This window comes from Symphalangus syndactylus, chromosome 13 (genome assembly GCF_028878055.3).
Source record: "Symphalangus syndactylus isolate Jambi chromosome 13, NHGRI_mSymSyn1-v2.1_pri, whole genome shotgun sequence".
Lineage (NCBI taxonomy): Eukaryota > Metazoa > Chordata > Mammalia > Primates > Hylobatidae > Symphalangus > Symphalangus syndactylus.
In genome coordinates this window covers 83,231,962-83,251,508 of record NC_072435.2, presented here as the reverse complement: position 1 = coordinate 83,251,508, position 19,547 = coordinate 83,231,962, and the positions used below count along the sequence as shown (strand labels likewise).

The 19,547-nt window shown below is 37.5% G+C and overlaps 1 protein-coding gene across 5 annotated transcripts in view; it reads left to right on the top strand.

Moving 5' to 3' along the window:
• CEP290 (centrosomal protein 290) overlaps window positions 1–19,547 on the top strand; it is a 163,689-nt gene that overhangs the window by 111,882 nt on the left and 32,260 nt on the right. For 2 of the 5 annotated variants that reach the window (XM_063615135.1, XM_063615136.1), the window contains 3 exons: window positions 416–475; window positions 3,568–3,687; window positions 4,029–4,149. In XM_063615135.1, the coding sequence (XP_063471205.1) occupies window positions 416–475; window positions 3,568–3,687; window positions 4,029–4,149 (301 nt within the window). Of the gene's footprint in view, window positions 1–415; window positions 476–1,198; window positions 1,310–1,480; window positions 1,583–3,567; window positions 3,688–4,028; window positions 4,150–19,547 lie in introns of those variants that run through there. The other 3 variants (XM_063615138.1, XM_055235773.2, XM_055235771.1) reach the window with 3 other exon arrangements.

Sequence of the window (19,547 nt, the reverse complement as noted above, 5' to 3'; positions counted from 1 at the left end):
GTATCTAGGAAGTAACTAGCTTGTTTTTGATTTTACAGGCTCATAGGTGGAAGGGATTTGCCTTGTCTCAGATGAGACTCTGGACTGTGGACTTTTGGATTAATGCTGAAATGAGTTAAGACTCTGGGGGACTGTTGGAAAGGCATGATTGGTTTTGAGATGTGAGGACATGAAGTTTGGAGGGACAAGTGGTAGAATGATATGGTTTGGCTCTGTCTCCACCCAAATATCAACTTGAATTGTATCTCCCAGTATTCCCACATGTTGTGGGAGGGAGTCAGGGGGAGGTAATTGAATCATGGGGATGGGTTTTTCCCATGCTAATCTCATGATAGTGAATAAGTCTCATGAGATCTGATGGGTTTATCAGGGGTTTCTGCCTTTGCTTTCTCCTCATTTTCTCTTGCCACCACAGTGTAAGAAGTGCCTTTCACCTCCTGCCATGATTCTGAGGCCTCCCCAGCCATGCGGAACTGTAAGTCCAATTAAACCTCTTTTTCTTCCCAGTTGGGTATGTTTTTATCAGCTGCATGAAAACGGACTAATACATTTATGAGGAATATTTTTTATTAATTTCTGCTGGGTTTTAATTATCTGATTAAAGATACTAAGAGGAAGATATCAGTAATTGCTTATTGAAATGTTTCGTTCTGGAAATCAGAGTATTTCCCTTGTTTTCAACAAATTCTCAAAGCCTTCAAGCACTCTGAAACCTTTCTGCTATAGGAAAAAGATATTCCTCTTTTTATGATGGATGAATAATAAATGGAATATAGCTACAAGATGAATAAGTAGCCCAATATATTTTCAGGTACCTATTAGTATATCACAATTTGAATGTGATTTTTCCCAAATCAGTGGATAGCAGAGAGTACATATTTAAATAATTGTTTTTATTATCTTAGAATATGAATAGCTTATTTACCTATGTCAAATTTTTAGTGTTATTCCCAAACCCTCTAAGGAAACGAAGATTTAGAAATAGCTGTTTACTTGTGAAATACTAATCACTTTCCATTATAAAAGTGTAAACTAGTTTATAGTCCATATTCAGCCAGAATATTGAAAGATTAAAATATGCTATTTTATTTTTGCTAGTCCTTTGTAGTTAATATGCTAAAACTAAGGGAAATACAGGGTTCACTCAGGTAAATTGTAGTTTACCTGAGTGAACATTGGCCTACAGTTACATGTAAGGTCATTTATGATGAGCAAACAATGGATTAGGTAACAATGATGAAAATTCTAGAAGTTTGAGTTTGTGTGCTTACTAGCAACCACTTTCAACATTTCTGCAAAGCTAGAGAAGGTATCTTCTAATTTAAATTTCTTTAAGAATTATCTATTGTGTAATATACTGTCAACAGGAGGTCAGTTTTAAAGGAATACTACTGATAGCCTGAAAGACTGTGGAAACGAAATTATTTTTGCCCCTTACACACTGATAGTTCTTGTATTTGCATTCCTGCAATTCATATATATTTTTCAAAAAAAAAAAACCATTGGATTAGCAGCAAGAGAGTTGAAAATGGCAGAAGTTGGGAATGACTGCTATTTCTTTTTTAATTCCACATGCATAAAGGTAAATATTGTACAATTGACAGTACTTCACATGCTTAATCTTTTTAGTAGAATGAAGATATGGCAATAACTTGTATTTCTAAACAAAAATTTACTATTTTCTTGCAAGATATCTTATATATGTAAAATCTGGAGCTTATCATGTATTTTTGACATACTGAATTTCTCTGAAGAAATCTGAGATAATTTAAAATTATTATTTGCTTAAAACTACCCTTATACATACCAGTTACATGCCTATAGCTTTTGAATCTTCATGTGGCACTTTTCCCTATATTATGACACCTTGAGACATTAACTTCCTAATATTGAAACATCATATATTACAAGATATTGTTTTAGTTAATATAATTCCAGTCATTATAAATTCAAATAGTTGAATTCAGGTAAGTGTCAAACTTAGTGTAATAAATCTGTTTTCCTTTTGAAATTTATTAACCCAATTACTGAATTTTCCTCTGTCAATAGGCTAAGTAATAACAAATATTTAAATATCATTAAAAAGAAAAGAAAATTAATATAAACAAATTGGCCACATATAAATTAAAATTTATAAAGTTAAATGGGAAAAACTGACAATTCCTCCAATGTATTAGGACGATTGGATCTTAATAAAACCAGATAAAGGTAGAAACTCAATATTTGGAGCTTCGTGCTCATGCAAGAAATAATCCAGCGAAAAAGATGATGTGTCTGGTTTCAAGTGTTTCCTCTCTGTTAGGAAACCTGAATGGAGTCAACCTCTCTGACCACAGAAATTGGATTCACTTCTATTACCTGTTAGATTAAATGCTAGGATAATAAAGAATAATAACAGATTTCATGTCCCAGGTAGGCAAAGTGTTTTGTCTATTTCACTGCTGTATCCCCAAGTACTTAGCACAGTGACTAATGAGTAAGTTACCAGTAAATAATTAAATGAATAAATAATAATAATAGCTCACAATACCTTATATCACATCATTTTTACAGCTAACCTGTAAGGAAAGTAGTTTTTATTTCCTGTATGCAGATGAGAAAACTGAAGCACAGAGAGTATGAGTTAAGTATTAACTTTGTGACAATGGCAAGTAGTGGAGCCCAGGGTTTCAAATACCAGTTTATTGACTTGAAAACCCCTGCCCACTAACCCGTGCTATAAGAGTATATGGATATACTTTAACAAGGGGGAGAGAGTGAAGATGGAAGTAGGAGAGGGATAAAAGATAAAGAACAACCGTGGAACATGTGTCAAAAGAGGGAAGAATGTTATCCACTTCTCTTCCCACACAACAGGGGCTTGTAGTTTTTACCAAATGTGCGTTTATGTTTAAAATAACATAGAATTTTTAAGAAGTAATAACAGCCCATTGAAACAATCCACATCTACTTTTGTTGGCATATAAACAAGTCAGTGAGTATATGTATAGGCAATTGTTTATCTTTCTAAGCCAAAGGCACAAAGCACATATATTTAATGTAGTATATTGTAATATAATAATTAAAATTCCACAATAACATAAATTTTAAGCTCCATAAAAACTTAACAGTATCTCCATAGACTGAGAAAACATATTATCTAGTAAAAGGATTGATTAATAGAAATCATTTTCACAATTAGAATATAGGTAGAGATTCTTAAAAATTTCATCTGGCTTTCTTCAGAAAGAGAAATTAAGTTGTTCTGTCATTAAATTGTGATCAAAGTGTCACTGGATTCTTATATCTCTATTCCTAGGGAACCATATGAATTAACAAATAACAAAACATGGCATTATCAGTGATTTGCGGCATGTTGTACTATGTAATCATTAGACTATCTTGTTGCTTTCTCACTAAAGTTAGACTAATTTGCTAAAATTTAGACTTATGGTCTAAAATCAATAGTGTATATCTTTGTGATTCTAATTTAATCTACTCATATTTTTTAACTAATTAGCAACCTATTGTTGTTGAACACTCATGTCAGCATATTGAGCTTTCTACACTGTTTACTTTTTCTTTTAGGGTTCCCAGTGCCGATTCCGACACTGTGAAGAGTCCCTTGGCGGTGACACTGTGTGCTCATTATGGAGAGAGAGGGAATGTTTAGATCCACTTTGCAGATTTAGACACATGGAAATGCAGGTAGAACTACTTGGCATCATCATTTTTGTTAAAAAGTATTTCCCTTCAATAATGCTGAATTATACTTTTACAAAACAACATGGAAGAAATCATTCTTCCTTCTACTATTTGATTTTAGGCATTTTGCAATTTTTTCAACTTAATGGAGAAACATGTTATAGAAATACCCATCGCACCTTTTGAATAGCAGGGCTTAAAACACTGAAAGCTGGAAGACACACATGATCCTAAATCAGTTAACTATAATTGTTTTTGTGTCCTTTTGCTGTATTGTAGCACGTTGTATTTGTTGTAAATATGGCATCTAATCATTACATTTCCCCCAATCTCCTTTTATCCAGCAAAACTGCAGCATTTCATGCTTCTGGGAAACTCAACCTCTTGGTTGTGTGAAGATTAGCTGTATCTTTTATCACAGCAAACCTCGAAATATCAATGGATTATTTTTGCCACCAAGTAGCAGTGAGTACATTTTTTGAATAATATAGATTTACCATATTCTAATCTGGTTTTGGAGTAGCAGCATAGAATGACACATTTAAAAAGTATGACAAGGTGAGCAATGCAATTTAATAGCCAGTGGGTAATTTGGAATGATTCTACATGAGATGAGAAAAAGCTTAGAATGAATCATGAAGTAACTAACAAGATGAAATGAACAAAGAGCAAGTTAAACTTTCTCTATGTGTATCTAAAATGGATTTTATTCATATGAAAAGTAAGACAGCTACTGACCTCACTAAATAGAAGGAGGCTGTGTCTCAGCAAAGTATCACACAACTGAAGCCAAGCTTAGAGGTCATGCCTTCACTGGTGGTCTCTGTGAATGTGCAGAAAGCTATCTCGTAGGTGGAGAGAGCAAGGGCAGGACCTGGGTTACACACTTCTGCTTCTAGTAGAACAGCTATGTGATGGTTCTTTCTAACACTTTAATTGTGGAAAAAAATGCAATGCCATTGCTACAAAAGCCATGGCACAATTCAGTCTAACTAAATGGTACTGAGACTCTACCATGTGATGTACCTTTAAGCCGGTTCTGGGAAATGGATGCAGAAGACACCACAGTGTAAACCAGTGAATGGTAAGAACCTTGCTGAAGAAGTTGGGGCTAGTAGGTTTCCCTGATGCTTGTAACTACTTTACTTTCCTTCTATGGCCACCAAGTTTCTCTGATGGAATGGTTTTTTTGTTTGTTTGTTTGTTTGTTTTTTGAGATGGAGTCTCGCTCTGTCACCCAGGCTGGAGTGCAGTGGTGCGCTCTCAGCTCATTGCAGCCTCTGCCTCCCGGGTTCAAGCAATGCTCATGCCTCAGCCTCCTGAGTAGCTGGGACTACAGGCACACACCACCACACCCAGCTAATTTTTGTATTTGCAGAAAAATATACAACCATGCTGGTTGGTTAAATTCATGATCACAAATCTCAAATGAGCCCTTACTGCTGACTGCCAATAACACTACATGGTACTCCCCCAGTTCATTCCTATTCTCCCAGACTGCTTTTTATACCTCCTTCCCTCTCCTTAAACCTCCATTGCCTCCTCCTCTTTGATGATGACCTTATGTCTTAGGAACTGAGAAACTTTTAATAAGAAGAGAACTTCTGCAGATTTCTGTCACTATATCTACCCACCTAGTAGCATCGGTACTTACTTCTTCCCTACTCTTACCAGGAATCATCCATACTCCTATCTAAGCCTATCCTTCCACTTGGTAACTAGACATTGCCTTCTCTTGTCTACTGTAAGACATTGATTTAATGATTCTTCCCTCTTTTTCTACATAAGCATTATTCACTCTTACTGAATCATTTCTATCAGCATACAAACATGTATTTATTTAATTATTTAAGGAATTCTCCATTTTGATCTATTCTCTCACAAGCTACCACCCCATGTTTTTTTCCCATTGCAATAATTCTCCTCAAAGTGGTTATTTATTATTGCTGTCACCAAATCCTTCCCCCATTCTTTCTTAATCCCATGCAAATCAGGCTTATTCACTCCTTTCAACTGTCACATACACATTATTAAATCCAGTGGCCAATTCCCAGTCCTTATGTAGCTTGAACCATGAGCAAGATTTGACACATTTAATCATTCCTTCTTTCTTGGCATAATTTTCCTATCTAGCTAGCAGGACACATTCTCTTCATTTCTCTTTCTTTTTTTTTCTTTAACTTTTATTTTAGGTTCTGGGGTACATGTGCAGGATTGTTATATAGGTAAACTGTGTGTCATGGAGATTTGTTGTACAGATAATTTCATCACCTGGGTAATAAGCATAGTATCTGATAGATATTTTTTCTGATCCTCTCCCTCCTACCAGCCTCTACCTTCAATTAGGCCCCAGTATCTGTTGTCCCTCTCTTTGGGTTATCATTTAGCTCTCACTTATAAGTAAGAACATGTGGCATTTGGATTTTGTTCCTGCATTAGTTTGCTAAGGGTGATGGCCTCCAGCTCTATCAATGTTCTGGAAAAGGACATGGTGTCATTCTTGTTTTATGTTTGTGTAGTAATCCATGGCATATATATACCACATTTTCTTTATTCAGTCTACCATTGATGGGCATTTAGGTTGATTTCATGTCTTTGCTATTGTGAACAGTGCTGTGATGAACAAACATGTACATGTGTCTTCATGGTAGAATGATTTATACTCCTGTGTGTATATACCCAGTAATAGGGTTGCTGGGTCAAATGGTAATTCTCTTCTAAGTTCTTCAAATAATTGCTACATTGCTTTGCACAGTGGCTGGACCAATTTACATTTCTACCAGCAGTAAATAAGTGTTCCCTTTTCTCTGTAACCTCATCAGCATCTGTTATTTTTTGACTTTTTAATAAATAGCCATTCTTATTGGTATGAGTTCGTATCTCATTAAGGTTTTGATTTGTGTTTCTGTGATGATTAGTGATGTTGAGCATTTTTTCATATGCTTTTGGCCACATTTATGTCTTCTTCTGAAAAGCATTCATGCGCTTTGCCCACTTTTTAATGAAGTTGTTAGTTTTTGCTTGTTAAGTCCCTTATAAATTCTGGATATTAGACCTTTGTTGGATACACAGTTTGCAAATATTTTCTCTCATTCTGTAGATTGTCTGTTTACTCTGTTGGTAGTTTCTTTTGCTGTGCAGAAACTCTTTAGCTTAATTAAATCGTTTTTGTTAACTTTTTTGTTGTAATTGCTTTTGGCATCTTTGTCATGAAATCTTTGTCATGTCCTATATCCAAAATGGTATTTCCTAGGTTATCTTCCATGGTTTTTTAAGTCCTTTTTTTTTTTTTTTTTTTGAGATGGAGTCTCACTCTCTTGCCAGGCTGGAGTGCAATGGTGCGATCTCGGCCCACTACAACCTCTGCCTCCTAGGTTCAAGCGATTCCCCTGCCCCAGCCTCCCAAGTAGCTGAGACCACAGGCACGTGCAACCATGCCAGGCTAATGTGTTTTTTTTGTGTTTTTTTTTTTTTTAGTAGAGACGAAGTTTCACCATGTTGGCCAGGACGGTCTTGATCTTCTGACCTTGTGATCCACCTGCCTCAACCTCCCAAAATGCTGGGATTACAGGCATGACCCACCGTGCCTGGCCTACATTTAAGTCTTTAATCCATCTTGAGTCAATTTTTGTATGTGGTATAAGGTAGGGGTTCAGTTTCCATTTTCTACATATGGCAAGCCAGTTATTCCAGCATCATTTATTGAATGGGGAGTCCTCTCCCTGTTTCTTATTTTTGTCACCTTTGTCAAAGATTAGATGGTTGCAGGCATGAGGCATTATTTCTAGACTTTCTATTCTATTCCATTGGTCTATGTGTCTTTTTTTGTGCCAGTATCATGCTGTTTTGGTTACCGTAGCCCTGTAGTATAGTTTGAAGTTGGGTAACATGATGCCTCCCTTTTTGAACTTTCTGCTTTAAGATTGCCTTGGCTCTTTGGGCTCCTTTTGGGTTCCACATTAATTTTAAAATATATTTTTCTAATTCTGTGAAGAATGTTATTGGTAGTTTGATAGAAATAACTTCGAATCTGTGAATGTCTTTGGGCATCATTGCCATTTTAATGATGTTGATTCTTCCTGTCCATGAGCATGGAATGTTTTTGCATTTGTTTGCATCATCTCTGCCTTCTTTGGGCAGTGTTTTGTAATTCTCATTGTAGAGATCTTTCACCTCGCTGGTTAGCTGTATTCCTAGGTATATTATTCTTTTTGTGGCAGTTATTAATGGAATTGCATTCCTGATTTGACTCTTGGCTTGGATGTTGTTGGTGTATAGAAATGCTACTGATATTTGTATGTTAATTTTGTATCCTGAAACTTTGCTGAAATTGTTTATCAGACCAAAGAACTTTCGGGCAGAGATTATGAGGTTTCCTAGATGTAGAATTATGTCATTTGCAAACAGGGATAATTTGACTTCCTTGATTTCTATTTGGATGCCTTTTCTTTCTTTCTCTTGCCTGGTTGTGCTGGCCAGGACTTTCAATACTATGGTGAGTAGGAGTGGTGACAGAGAGTATACTTATCTTCTTCCAGTTTTCAAGGGGGAATGCTTCCAGTTTTTGCTTATTCAGTCTGATGTAGGCTGTGGGTTTTATATAGATGGCTTTTATTATTTTGAAGTATGTTTCTTCAATTCCTAGCTTATTGAGGGTTTTTAGCATGAAGGGATGTTGAATTTTATTAAAAGCCTTTTCTGCATCTATTGAGATAATCATATCTCAATATGGTTTTTACTTTTAGTTCTGTTTATGTAGTCAGTCACATTTATTGATTTGTATATGTTGAACCAGCCTTGCATCCCAGGGATATAGCATACTTGATCAGGATGGATTAGCTTTTTGATGTGTTACTGAATTTGATTTGCTAGTATGTTGTTGAGGATCTTGGCCTCTGTGTTCACTGAGAATCTTGGCCTGAAATTTTTTTTTTTTTTGGTTTTCTTTCTGCCACATTTTGGTATCAGAATGATGCTGGCCTCATAGAATGAGTTAGGGAGGAGTCCTTCATCCTCAATTTTTTGAAATTGTCTCAGTAGGAATGGCAACAGCTCTTCTTTATAAATCTGACATAACTCAGCTATGAATCTATCTGGCCCTGGGTTTTTTTTTGATTGGTAGGCTTTTTCTTACTTAGGCAGTTATACAACTCAGTATTGGTCTCTTCAGGGATTCAGTTTCTTCCTTGTTCAGTCTTGGGAGGTTGCATGTGTTTAGGAATATATTCATTTCTTCTAAATTTTCTAGTTTGTACCCATAGAGGTGTTTATAGTAGTGTCTGATAGGTTTTTGTATTTCTGTGGGGTCAGTGGTAATGTCTCCTTTGTCTTTTTTTTTTTGAAACAGAGTCTCACTCTGTCACCCAGACTGGAGTGCAGTGGTGCGATCTTGCCTCACTGCAACCTCTGTCTCCAGGGTTCAAGTGATTCTCCTGCTTCAGCCTCCCAAGTAGCTGGGATAACAGGCATGCACCACCATGCCTGGATAATTTTTGTATTTTTAGTAAAGACTGGGTTTTGCCATGTTGGCCAGGCTGGTCTCGAACTCCTGGCCTCAAGTGATCTGCCTGCCTTGGCCCTCCTAAAGTGCTGAGATTATAGGTGTGAGCCACTGAACCTGGCCTCCCTTTGTCATTTCTAATTGTGTTTACTTGAATCTTTTCTTTTTTTGTCTTTATTAGTCTAGGTAGCAGTCTATCTTTCTTATTAATTTTTTCAAAAAATCAACTCCTGGGTGTGCTGGTCTTTTGTGTGGCTTTTTGTGTCTCTATTTCCTTCAGTTCAGCTCTAATTTTGGTAATTTCTTGTCTTCTGCCAGCTTTAGGGTTGGTTTTCTCTTGCTTCTCTAGTTCTTCTAGTTGTGATGTTAGTTGTTAATTTGAGATCTTTCTTTTTGATGTGGTCATTTAGTGCTATAAACTTCCCTCTTAACACTGAGTTAGCTGTATCTCAGAGTATCTGGTATGTTGTATCTGTTCTCATAAGTTTCAAAGAATTTCTTGATTTCTGCCATAATTTCATTGTTTACCCAAAAGTCATTCAGGAGCAGGTTGTTTAATTTCCATGTAATTGTATGGTAGTGAGTGATTTTCTTAGTATTGATTCCTGTATTTATTGTGCTGTGGCCTGAGGGCATGGTTGGTATGATTTCATTTTTTTTTTTTAATTTGCTGAGTATTGTTTTATGTCCAAATGTATGGTCAGTTTTGGAGTATGTGTCACGTGATGATGAGAAGAATGTATATTCTGTTGTTTTGGGGTGGAGAGTTCTGTAGATGTTTATTAAATCCATTTGGTCAAGTTTTGAGTTTAGTTCCTTAATATCTTTGCATTTCTGCATTGACAATCTGTCTAATGCTGTCAGTGGAGTGTTGAAGTCTCCCACTATTATGGTATGGGAATCTAAGTCTCTTTGTAGGTCTCTAAGAACTTGCTTTATGGATCTGGGTGCTCCTGTGTTGGATGTGTGTATATTTAGGATAGTAAGGTCTTCTTGTTGAATTGAACCCTTTACCATTGTATAATGTGTTTATGTTTTTTAATCTTGTTGGTTTAAGTCTCTTTGGCCTGAAATTAGGATCACAACCCCGATATTTTCTGTTTTCCATTTGCTTGGTAGATTTTTCACAATTTCTTCATTTTGAGCCTATGGTATCTTTGTATAATATGTGCAATGGGTATCTTGAAGACAGCATATTAGTGGGTCTTGCTTCTTTATCGAGCTTGCAACTCTGTGCCTTTTAATTGGTGCATTTAGCTCCTTTACATTCAAGGTTACATTGATATGTGTGGATTTGATCCTGTCATCATGTTGTTAGCTGGTTATTATTGCAGACTTGTTTGTGTGGTTGCTTTATAGTGTCATTGGTCTGCATTCTTAAGTGTGTTTTTGTAGTGACTGGTAACTGTCTTTCCTTTCCGTATTTAGTGTATCTTTCAAGACCTCTTGTAAGGCATGTCTGGTGGTAAAAAATTCCCTCAGCACTTGCTTGTCTGAAAAGGATCTTATTTATCCTTCACTTATGCAACTTAGTTTGCCTGGATGTGATATTGTCGGCTGGAATTTTTTTCTTTAAGAATGCTGAATGTAGGCTTCCAATCTTTTCTGGCTTGTAGGGTTTCTTCTGAAAGGTTCACTGTTAGCCTGATGGACTTCCCTTTGTAGGTGACCTACCCTTCTCTCCAGCTGTCTTTAACATTTTTTTCTTTTGTTTCAAACTTGGTTTCTTTGTTTTTATTCTACCTTCCTAGTGCTTTGTTATCACTCTCCCCAGATTGTTCTTCCTCTTTTCCCCAATCTCTTACATGTGCAGAGTTAGTTCTTGGTTCTTTTTTTCTCTGTTTACTTTCTTGGTAGTCTCATCTAGCCTTATGATTTTGAATATGATCCACATGTCAGTGACTCCCAAATATAACAAGAGACTCTATTTGATCTGGTGCCCTGTTAGCTCTCTGAAGTTTTCTACCACACTATATTAGTCTGCTTTTACACTGCTTTTGCACTGCTGATAAAGAGATACCCAAGACTGGGCAATTTACAAAAGACATATCCAAGACTGGGCAATTTACAAGAAAGAAGTTTAATGGACTTACAGTTCCACATGTCTGGGGAGACCTCCCAATCATGGAGGAAGGCTAGGAGGAGAAAGTCACATCTTACATGGATGGCAGCAGTAAAGAAAGAGAGTTTGTGCAGGGAAAGTCCTCTTTTTGAAATAGTCAGATCTCATGAGACTTACTCACTATCACGAGAACAGCATGGGAAATACCTGCCCCATGATTCAATTACCTCCCATTGAATTCCTCCTACAACATATAGGAATTGTGGGAGTTACAATTCAAGATGAGATTTGGGTGAGGAAACAGCCAAACCATATCATTCCATACCTGGCCCCTCCCAAACCTCACGTCCTCACATTTAAAACCAATCATGCTTTCCCAACATTCCCCAAAAGTCTTAACTTATTTTAACATTAACTCAAAAGTCCACAGCCCAAAGTCTCATCTGAGACAAGGCAAGTCCCTTCTGCCTGTGATCCTGTAAAATCAAAAGCAAGTTAGTTACTTCCTACATACAATGGGGTTACAGGCATTGGGTAGATACAACCATTCGAAATGGGAGAAACTGGCCAAAACAAAGGGGCTACAGGCCCTATGCAAGTCCAAAATCCAGCAGGGCAGACGAATCTTAAAGCTCAAAATGATCTCCTTTGACTCCAGGTCTCACATCCAGGTCCCACTGAAGCAAAAGGTGGGGTCCCATGGTCTTGGGTTGCTCTGCCTCTGTGGCTTTGCAGGGTATAGCCCCTGCTCCTGGCTGCTTTCATTGGCTGGTGTTAAGTGTCTGTGGCTTTTCCAGGCACACAGTGCAAGCTGTCAGTGAATCTACCCATTTTGGGTTCTAGAGGACAGTGGCCCTCTTCTCATAGCTCCACTAAGCAGTGCTCCAGTAGGGACTTTGTGTGGCAGCTCTGGCCCCACATTTCCCTTCCACACTGCCCTAGCAGAGGTTCTTCATGAAGGACCTTCTCCTGCAACAAACTTTTGCCTGGGCATCCAGGCATTTCCATACGCCCTCTGAAACCTAGGCAAAGGTTCCCAAACCCCAATTCTTAAATTCTGTGCTCTTGCAGTCTCAATATCACATGGAAGCTGCCAAGGCTTGGGGCTTGCACCCTCTGAAATCACGGCCTGAGCTGTATCTTGGCCCCTTTCAGCCATGATTGGAGTGACTGGGACACAGGGCACCCAGTCCATAGGCTGCACACAGCATAGGGACCCTGGGCCCAGCCCATGAAACCATTTTGTCCTCCTAGGTCTCTGGGCCTGTGATAGGAGGGGCTGCCAAGAAGGTCCCTGACATACATTGGAGACATTTTCCCCATTATCTTAGGGATTAACATTCGGCTTCTTGTTAATTGTGAAAATTTCTGCAGCCAGCTTGAATTTCCCCTCAGAAAATAGGATTTTCTTTTGTATCTTATTGTCAGGCTGCAAACTTTCCAAACTTTTATGCTCTGTTTTCTTTTTAGAACTGAATACTTTTAACAGCACCCAAGTCACCTTTTGAATGCTTTGCTGCTTAGAAATTTCTTCTGCCAGATACCTTAAATTATCTCTCTTAAATTCAAAGTTCTACAAATCTCTAGGGAAGTGGCAAAGTGCTGCCAGTCTCTTTGCTAAAACTTAATAAGAGTCACCTTTGCTCCAGTTCCCAACAAGTTCCTCATCTCTAACTGAGAATACCTCAGCCTGGATTTCATTGTCCATATCATTATCAGCATTTTGGTCAAAGCCATTCAACAATTATCTAGGAGGTTCCAAACTTTCCCACATTTTTCTGTGTTCTTCTGAGCCCTTCAAACTGTTCCAACCTCTGCCTGTTACCCAGTTCCAAAGTTGCTTCCACATTTTTGGCTATCTTTCCAGCAGTGCTCCACTCTACTGGCACCAGTTTACGGTATTAGTCTGTTTTTATGCTGCAGATAAAGACATACTTGAGACCGGGCAATTTACAAAAGAAAGAGATTTAATGGACTTACAGTTCCACATGGCTGGGGAGGCCTCACAATCATGGTGAAAGGCAAGGAGGAGCAAGTCACAGCTTACATGTATGGCAGCAGGCAAAGAGAGAGAGCTTGTGCAGGGAAACTCTTGTTTTTAAAACCGTCAGGTCTCATGAGACTTATTCACTATCATGAGAACAGCACAGAAAAGACCCACCCCCATGATTCAATTACCTCCCACCAGGTTCCTTCCATGATATGTGGGAATTTTGGAAGTTACAATTCCAGATGAGATTTAGGTGGGGACATAGTCAAACTATATCACACATCTGTATGCTTGCTTGCTCTACTCAAATCACACTGTATACTTGCTTTTCCTAGTGCATATTAGCATGTTCCTGCTTTAGGGGCTTTGTGCAAAACACTCTTCCCTCAATATCTTCATGGCTAACTCCATTATTTCTTCACAGCCTTGCTAAAATATGTTTTACATAAGACTATTCTGAACACTGTATTTGAAATGTAGTCAGCCTTCCCATGCATGCCTTAACACTTCCAAACTTCCTTGCCTTGTTCTACTTTCTTATTGCCATATTCCCAATGATTTCTCAGATACAATATAATTTACTGGTTTAATATGTCTATTGTTTGTTGTGTGACTCCTCCCTATAGAATGAAAGTACCATAAGAGCAAGAATCTTTATTTTGTTCACTGATGAATCTCAAGCACCTAACATAGCCACATAGTACTGTCTCTCACATAGTGGCCAGTTCTACTCTGGGAATCCATGAACAGCATTTATTTATGTTAAATCTGTAACTATTTTCCTGCTTTTTGACACATTTCTGTACTCTAGGAAAAAGGATTCAATTTCCAGACTGTAGATAAACTAACAAGCTCAGTTGAAATATGTATTGAACTACTGCATTGCCCCTTTATTTGGAAATATTTCAATACCTCAGAAGGTATAATTTGATTCCTGGCAGACCTAATATTTCCTATGATATTTCCAGGAACATCTATCTACCAATGCCCATAATAACCAAAACTGGGGCCCTAAATCTTTTCACCTTAGACAAAGATTAATTATAAAGTAATACCTTTGTGAATATCCACCTTTATGAGTGTCAGTAAATGCATATGATTAATTGATAAATTTAGGGTGAGGTTATTACAAACCATTTCATAGCAAACTGTAACTGGCTAAGTATAGGTTCATACAGAACATTGTGCAATGTGTGTAATTTTATCTTAGGTTAAAATAAGATAAAATTTAGATATTTAAATGTGCAACCTGTGAAACTTTAGGGCTTCTGCTTGATGAATTGAGACCTGTCACATAGTCCGTATTCAGTAGATGACTTGGAGCCACAGCAGTGCTATCTAAATCACCAGCTGTGTTTTTCCAGTATGAGGCACTTACCAAAGGCAACTTCCTATTAGATGATTTGCCACTGTATGTTATCTTTAAGCACTAAGTGCAATTATCAGGAGTCCTACATTTTTTTGTCTGGGCGTATAAAACTGCCAGTTACTCTTTTTGCAATTTAAACTTCAACCTGCTAGTGAATTTTCAAAGGTTTTGGACTCTTTTAAAAGATATTTTATTTATATGTTTATAAACCATGGAATTTTTAAAGACAACATAATCTCTCTGGTTATCATTTCTAAGTTTAAAAGCAAATAGCTGCTAAACCAATTGAGAATGCTAAGAAAACATAATTCTGTTAATATTTACCATAAACATTCCCTAGACATTTTCTGAGTACAGCTCATACTTTTTTGCAAGCCTGGTAGGCACTTATTCTTTCTCCTATGGTGTGCGTTAGAGGTTAGTGTACTCTCCTAGACAAACTATTGTTTTAAAAAAGTTCTTATATTTTGCTGAAGAAAAATTTGTTCCAAACACAGTAGCTAGCTTGAACATGGAAATTGCTCATCTTTCCTTGGCTAGTTGCCACTTTATTCTGTAATGAACAATTGAATAGGATCATTTGATTTTTATTTATTCTAGGTCAGTGTCCAGTGATGCCTTGGACAACTGATTTGGCTGCTTTAAATTAAACTTTGGTCAGCTTTCTTTAGAATGTCTAGCCTCTGTGTTTATTATTTGCCTTTTATTTGAAGTCTTGAAAAGCCACTTGCTAATAAATTGTTTTTAAATAGTTTAATAAACACTTTGACTTGAATATTTGAGTCAGTACACACAGACTAATTTTTGTGCATGTGTGTTTCAGAAAAGAAGACAATTCATAATGGCTATAAGGATAAAAGTTCTTCAGCTTAGTTCTTTCCTCTCCGGGGAAGGAAGAGAGGGGTTAAGAAAATGCCATAGCACACCAAATGGTAGCCCCTGGGATAATTTATGTTGGATAGCAGATTCTTTATCCTGACTACATACTGCGTCTATTCTCATCCAAGGTCCAAAGAGCATCAAAACCTACAAAAACATAAAGGCAGGAACTCAAATATTACTTCTTCAGGCTTAACATTTGTTAGTCATGTTTAAGACCTCCACATCTTGCTTTTTAGGACTGTATAAACTTGCAGTTTAATTATGGCTTTTAAAAATGAAGTGGAGTTATAAGAGATTAGAAAATCGCATACCCAGTGTTTTAGAATAATCTGTTAAGTGTATTACATGTGGCAGCGCTATGCTGAGTAGTTTTCATGCTTAATTTTATTTAATCATCATAAAAACTGGCCGAATAGATAAAGTTAGTCTCCCGATTTTACAGATGAAGAAAATGAGGTCCATAGAGGCCAAATATCTTAGGCAAGATAATACCTCTCATAAGTGGCAGTTTCTGAATTCAAACATAGTTCTGTCTGATTCTAAAAGTATCTCAGCCGGGTGTGGTGTCTCATGCCTGTAATCCCAGCACTTTGGGAGGCCGAGGCGGGTGGATCATGAGGTCAGGAGATCGAGACCATCCTGGCTCATACGGTGAAACCTGTCTCTACTAAAAATACAAAAATTAGCTGGACGTGGTGGCAGATGCTTGTAGTCCCAGCTACTTGGGAGGCTGAGGCAGGAGAATGGTGTGAACCTGGAAGGTGGGGCTTGCAGTGAGCCGAGAGGGCGCCACTGCACTCCAGCCTGGGTGACAGAGTGAGACTCCGTCTCTAAAAAATAAATAAATAAGTAAGTAAGTAAGTAAGTAAGTAAAAAGTATCTCACAAAAATCAGACATAACATTTAAAGTATACTCCAATGCTTTTTGTCATTTGAATGACCCATGCATCAGAACTCCTGATCTGTCATCTGCCTTCTGAGGGGCTAATTCTATTTCACTCTACCCCATAGACTTCTTTTCAAAGCTATTAAAGTTTTTTATATTTAATAGAAGACTGCCTTTCCCCTTTAATTTACAGTATAGAGTGAGATATTCTAGCACTTCTGAGTTATGTGTACTTCCATTAATTAGGCTTCTTTTCTCTTTCTCAATTTATATTTCCCTCTCTTTTCTGAAACTTGTTCTCTTAAATCACGTGAAGCTCAGAAGCCCAAATACCCCATCTGATGTTTGTCTTACCCATAGGCTCTCAGTTCTGGCTCCACGTTAGATTTACCTGGGGAGCTTAAAACAACAACCACCAAAAACCAAACAGTTCTCAGCCACCACTTAGACCACCAGTTAAACTGATGCTTCATCATACTTTTGTTTTCCCCCCAACTTTTTAAGACATTTTGTAACTTACAGAAAGTTTGCAAGAATAATTCAGTGAACACTAGCTGTCCATGTATTTATTTATTTATTTTTTAGAGACGGAGTCTCACTCTGTCAACCAGGCTGGAGTGCAGTGGTGCCCTCTCGGCTCACTGCAAGCTCCACCTCCTGGGTTCACACCATTCTCCTGCCTCAGCCTCCCAAGTAGCTGGGACTACAGGCATCTGCCACCACTCCAGCTAATTTTTGTATTTTTGGTAGAGATGGGTTTCACCGTATGAGCCAGGATGGTCTCGATCTCCTGACCTCATGATCCGCCCGCCTCGGCCTCCCAAAGTGCTGGGATTACAGGCATGAGCCACCGTGCCCGGCTGAGATACTTTTGGAGTCAGACAGAACTATGTTTGAATTCAGAAACCTATCTTCACCAATTAACATTTTGTCACATTTACTTTCTCTTTTTTCTTTACTATATTTACATATCTGCATATAAGGTACAAATACACATTTCTTTATTTTTGTTTTTTTTGGAACCATTTGGGAGTTGGTTACAAATATCCTCACACTTCATTGCTAAATACTTCAGCATGTACTTTCTAAGTTCAAGGGCATTCTCCTGTATAACTGCACATGACTACCATATATAGGGAATTTAACATTGATAGAATCAACAATGTGTAATATTCAATCTGTATCAAATTTTCCTAATTGTCCAATAATGCTTATAATAGCAATACTTCCTCAAAATTTAGTATGTATAGGAATCACCTGACAATCTTGTTTAAACTGCAGTCTGATTCAGTATATCTGGGCTGGAGTCTGAGGTTCTGAATTTCCAATAAGCTCATAGGTTCCTGGGACCAAGCGTTGAGTAGAGCAGCCTTAAAATTGTTAGTTTTATTTTTTCCCCCATCCAATTTACAATTAAGCATCATTCATTGCAAGTGGTTGTCATGTCTCTTTATTTAATCTCTTTTTAAAAATCTGATGTCTCTTTAAAAAAATTCTCAGGACTTTTTTTTCTTCCTTGTCATCTACATGTGTTTTTTTTTGGAGACAGGATCTTGCTCTGTTGCCCAGGCTGGAGTGCAGTGGTGTGAACACAGTTCACTGCATCCTTGACCTGGGCCCAAGTGATCCTCTCACCTCAGCCCCCTGAGTAGCTGGGACCACAGGCTCATGCCACCATGCCCAACTAATTTTGTAATTTTTGGTAGAGATGGGATCTTGCCATATTATCTAGGCTGGTCTCAACTCCTGGATTCAAGCAATTCACTCACCTTGGCCTTCCAAAGTGCTAGGATTACAGGCATGAACCATTGCACCCTGCCCCATATCATATACATTTTAAAAGAGTTCAGGCTAGTTGCTTTGTAGGATATCTTTTAAATTCGGGATTTGTTCATTTGTTTCCTCCTAATTACTTTTAGATTAAACTTTTTTTTTTTTTTTGCAAAGATACTACAAAGAAGATCAGTCAGTTATTTTAAAATTTATACAAGTGTTGTATAGATTTGCCCTAATGCCCTAACCAAAGAATTCCATGGGGGTGCTCTTAAAGAATTAGTGAAAAGGGAAGAAAAATAATTTGTGAAGAACCTCTGCTCTGTGAATTTTACAAAAATTAGCATTTCTTGTACTCTTTGAAGGACAAAAGAAGAACAGTGCCCAATTCCTGTGAGTCTAAATAAAAACAACTTGTTTAATTATAAATAATTTGTTTATACAAAAGGCTCTTTTAACCTACGTGTTTTGTATTGCATGTGTGTTCTAGCTATGGAGGTATTTATGGGAGTAGGAAGTACTGCATTATGATGATTGTGTTTATGACATCTGTTTTAAAAAAACTGAATTTGTTTTGAAAATTGACAAAGCATAGAAAATAGATGTTCAAGTATGAAATGCCCTGGCATGATGCAATATAATAGTCTATTGTAAGTACTCATAGAGACTTCTTGGTCATAAAGAGTGGAGTAGTGCTAAATGTTTTAACAACTGGCTCCTTTTCCCCCACCTTGCTCCCCTACCCCAAAAAACAAATGGGAAAAAATCCAAAACAAAACAGCTCTGGTGGTTCACATTTCCCAGTTGCCATGAAGCAAATATTTTCTGTACGGCCAATTTCAAGTTATAAATGTGACATCAGTATTCTTGCAAAATTCCTGAAAATTTGCCAGTTCTACATGCTTATCTGAGCCCACTCCAGTATATTACTGGTTTTAAGGAGAGAAACCCAACTCAATTCGATTTAAGGGAAAACTGGAATTCTTGGCTTATATAATTAAAGAGATTAGGGACAGAACTGACCTCAGACCCAGCTGGATCTGTGTTTCCTTCACCAACCCTTGGTTCTGAGCTAGTTGTCCTTCTCTATGTACTACAGTTACTCCAGAAGCTCCAGAACTAGATTTTGGAAGCAGAATAGGCAAAGATTAAGAATAGTAGCTCTAGCTCAGATTAGCTTGAAATATCAACCTACCACATATTTGCCACTGTAAACATGGGCAACTTAATGTCTCTCTGGTCCAATTTCTTCATCTGTATGGTAGAGATAGTAATAGTACCTGCATTGGGTTTTGGACATTTAACAAATTAATACTCAATAGTTTAGAATTCTTGGCAAAGAGTGAGTAATCAGTGTTATCATTATCATCATCATTCTAAATTAATCTCAGAAGAAGTAAG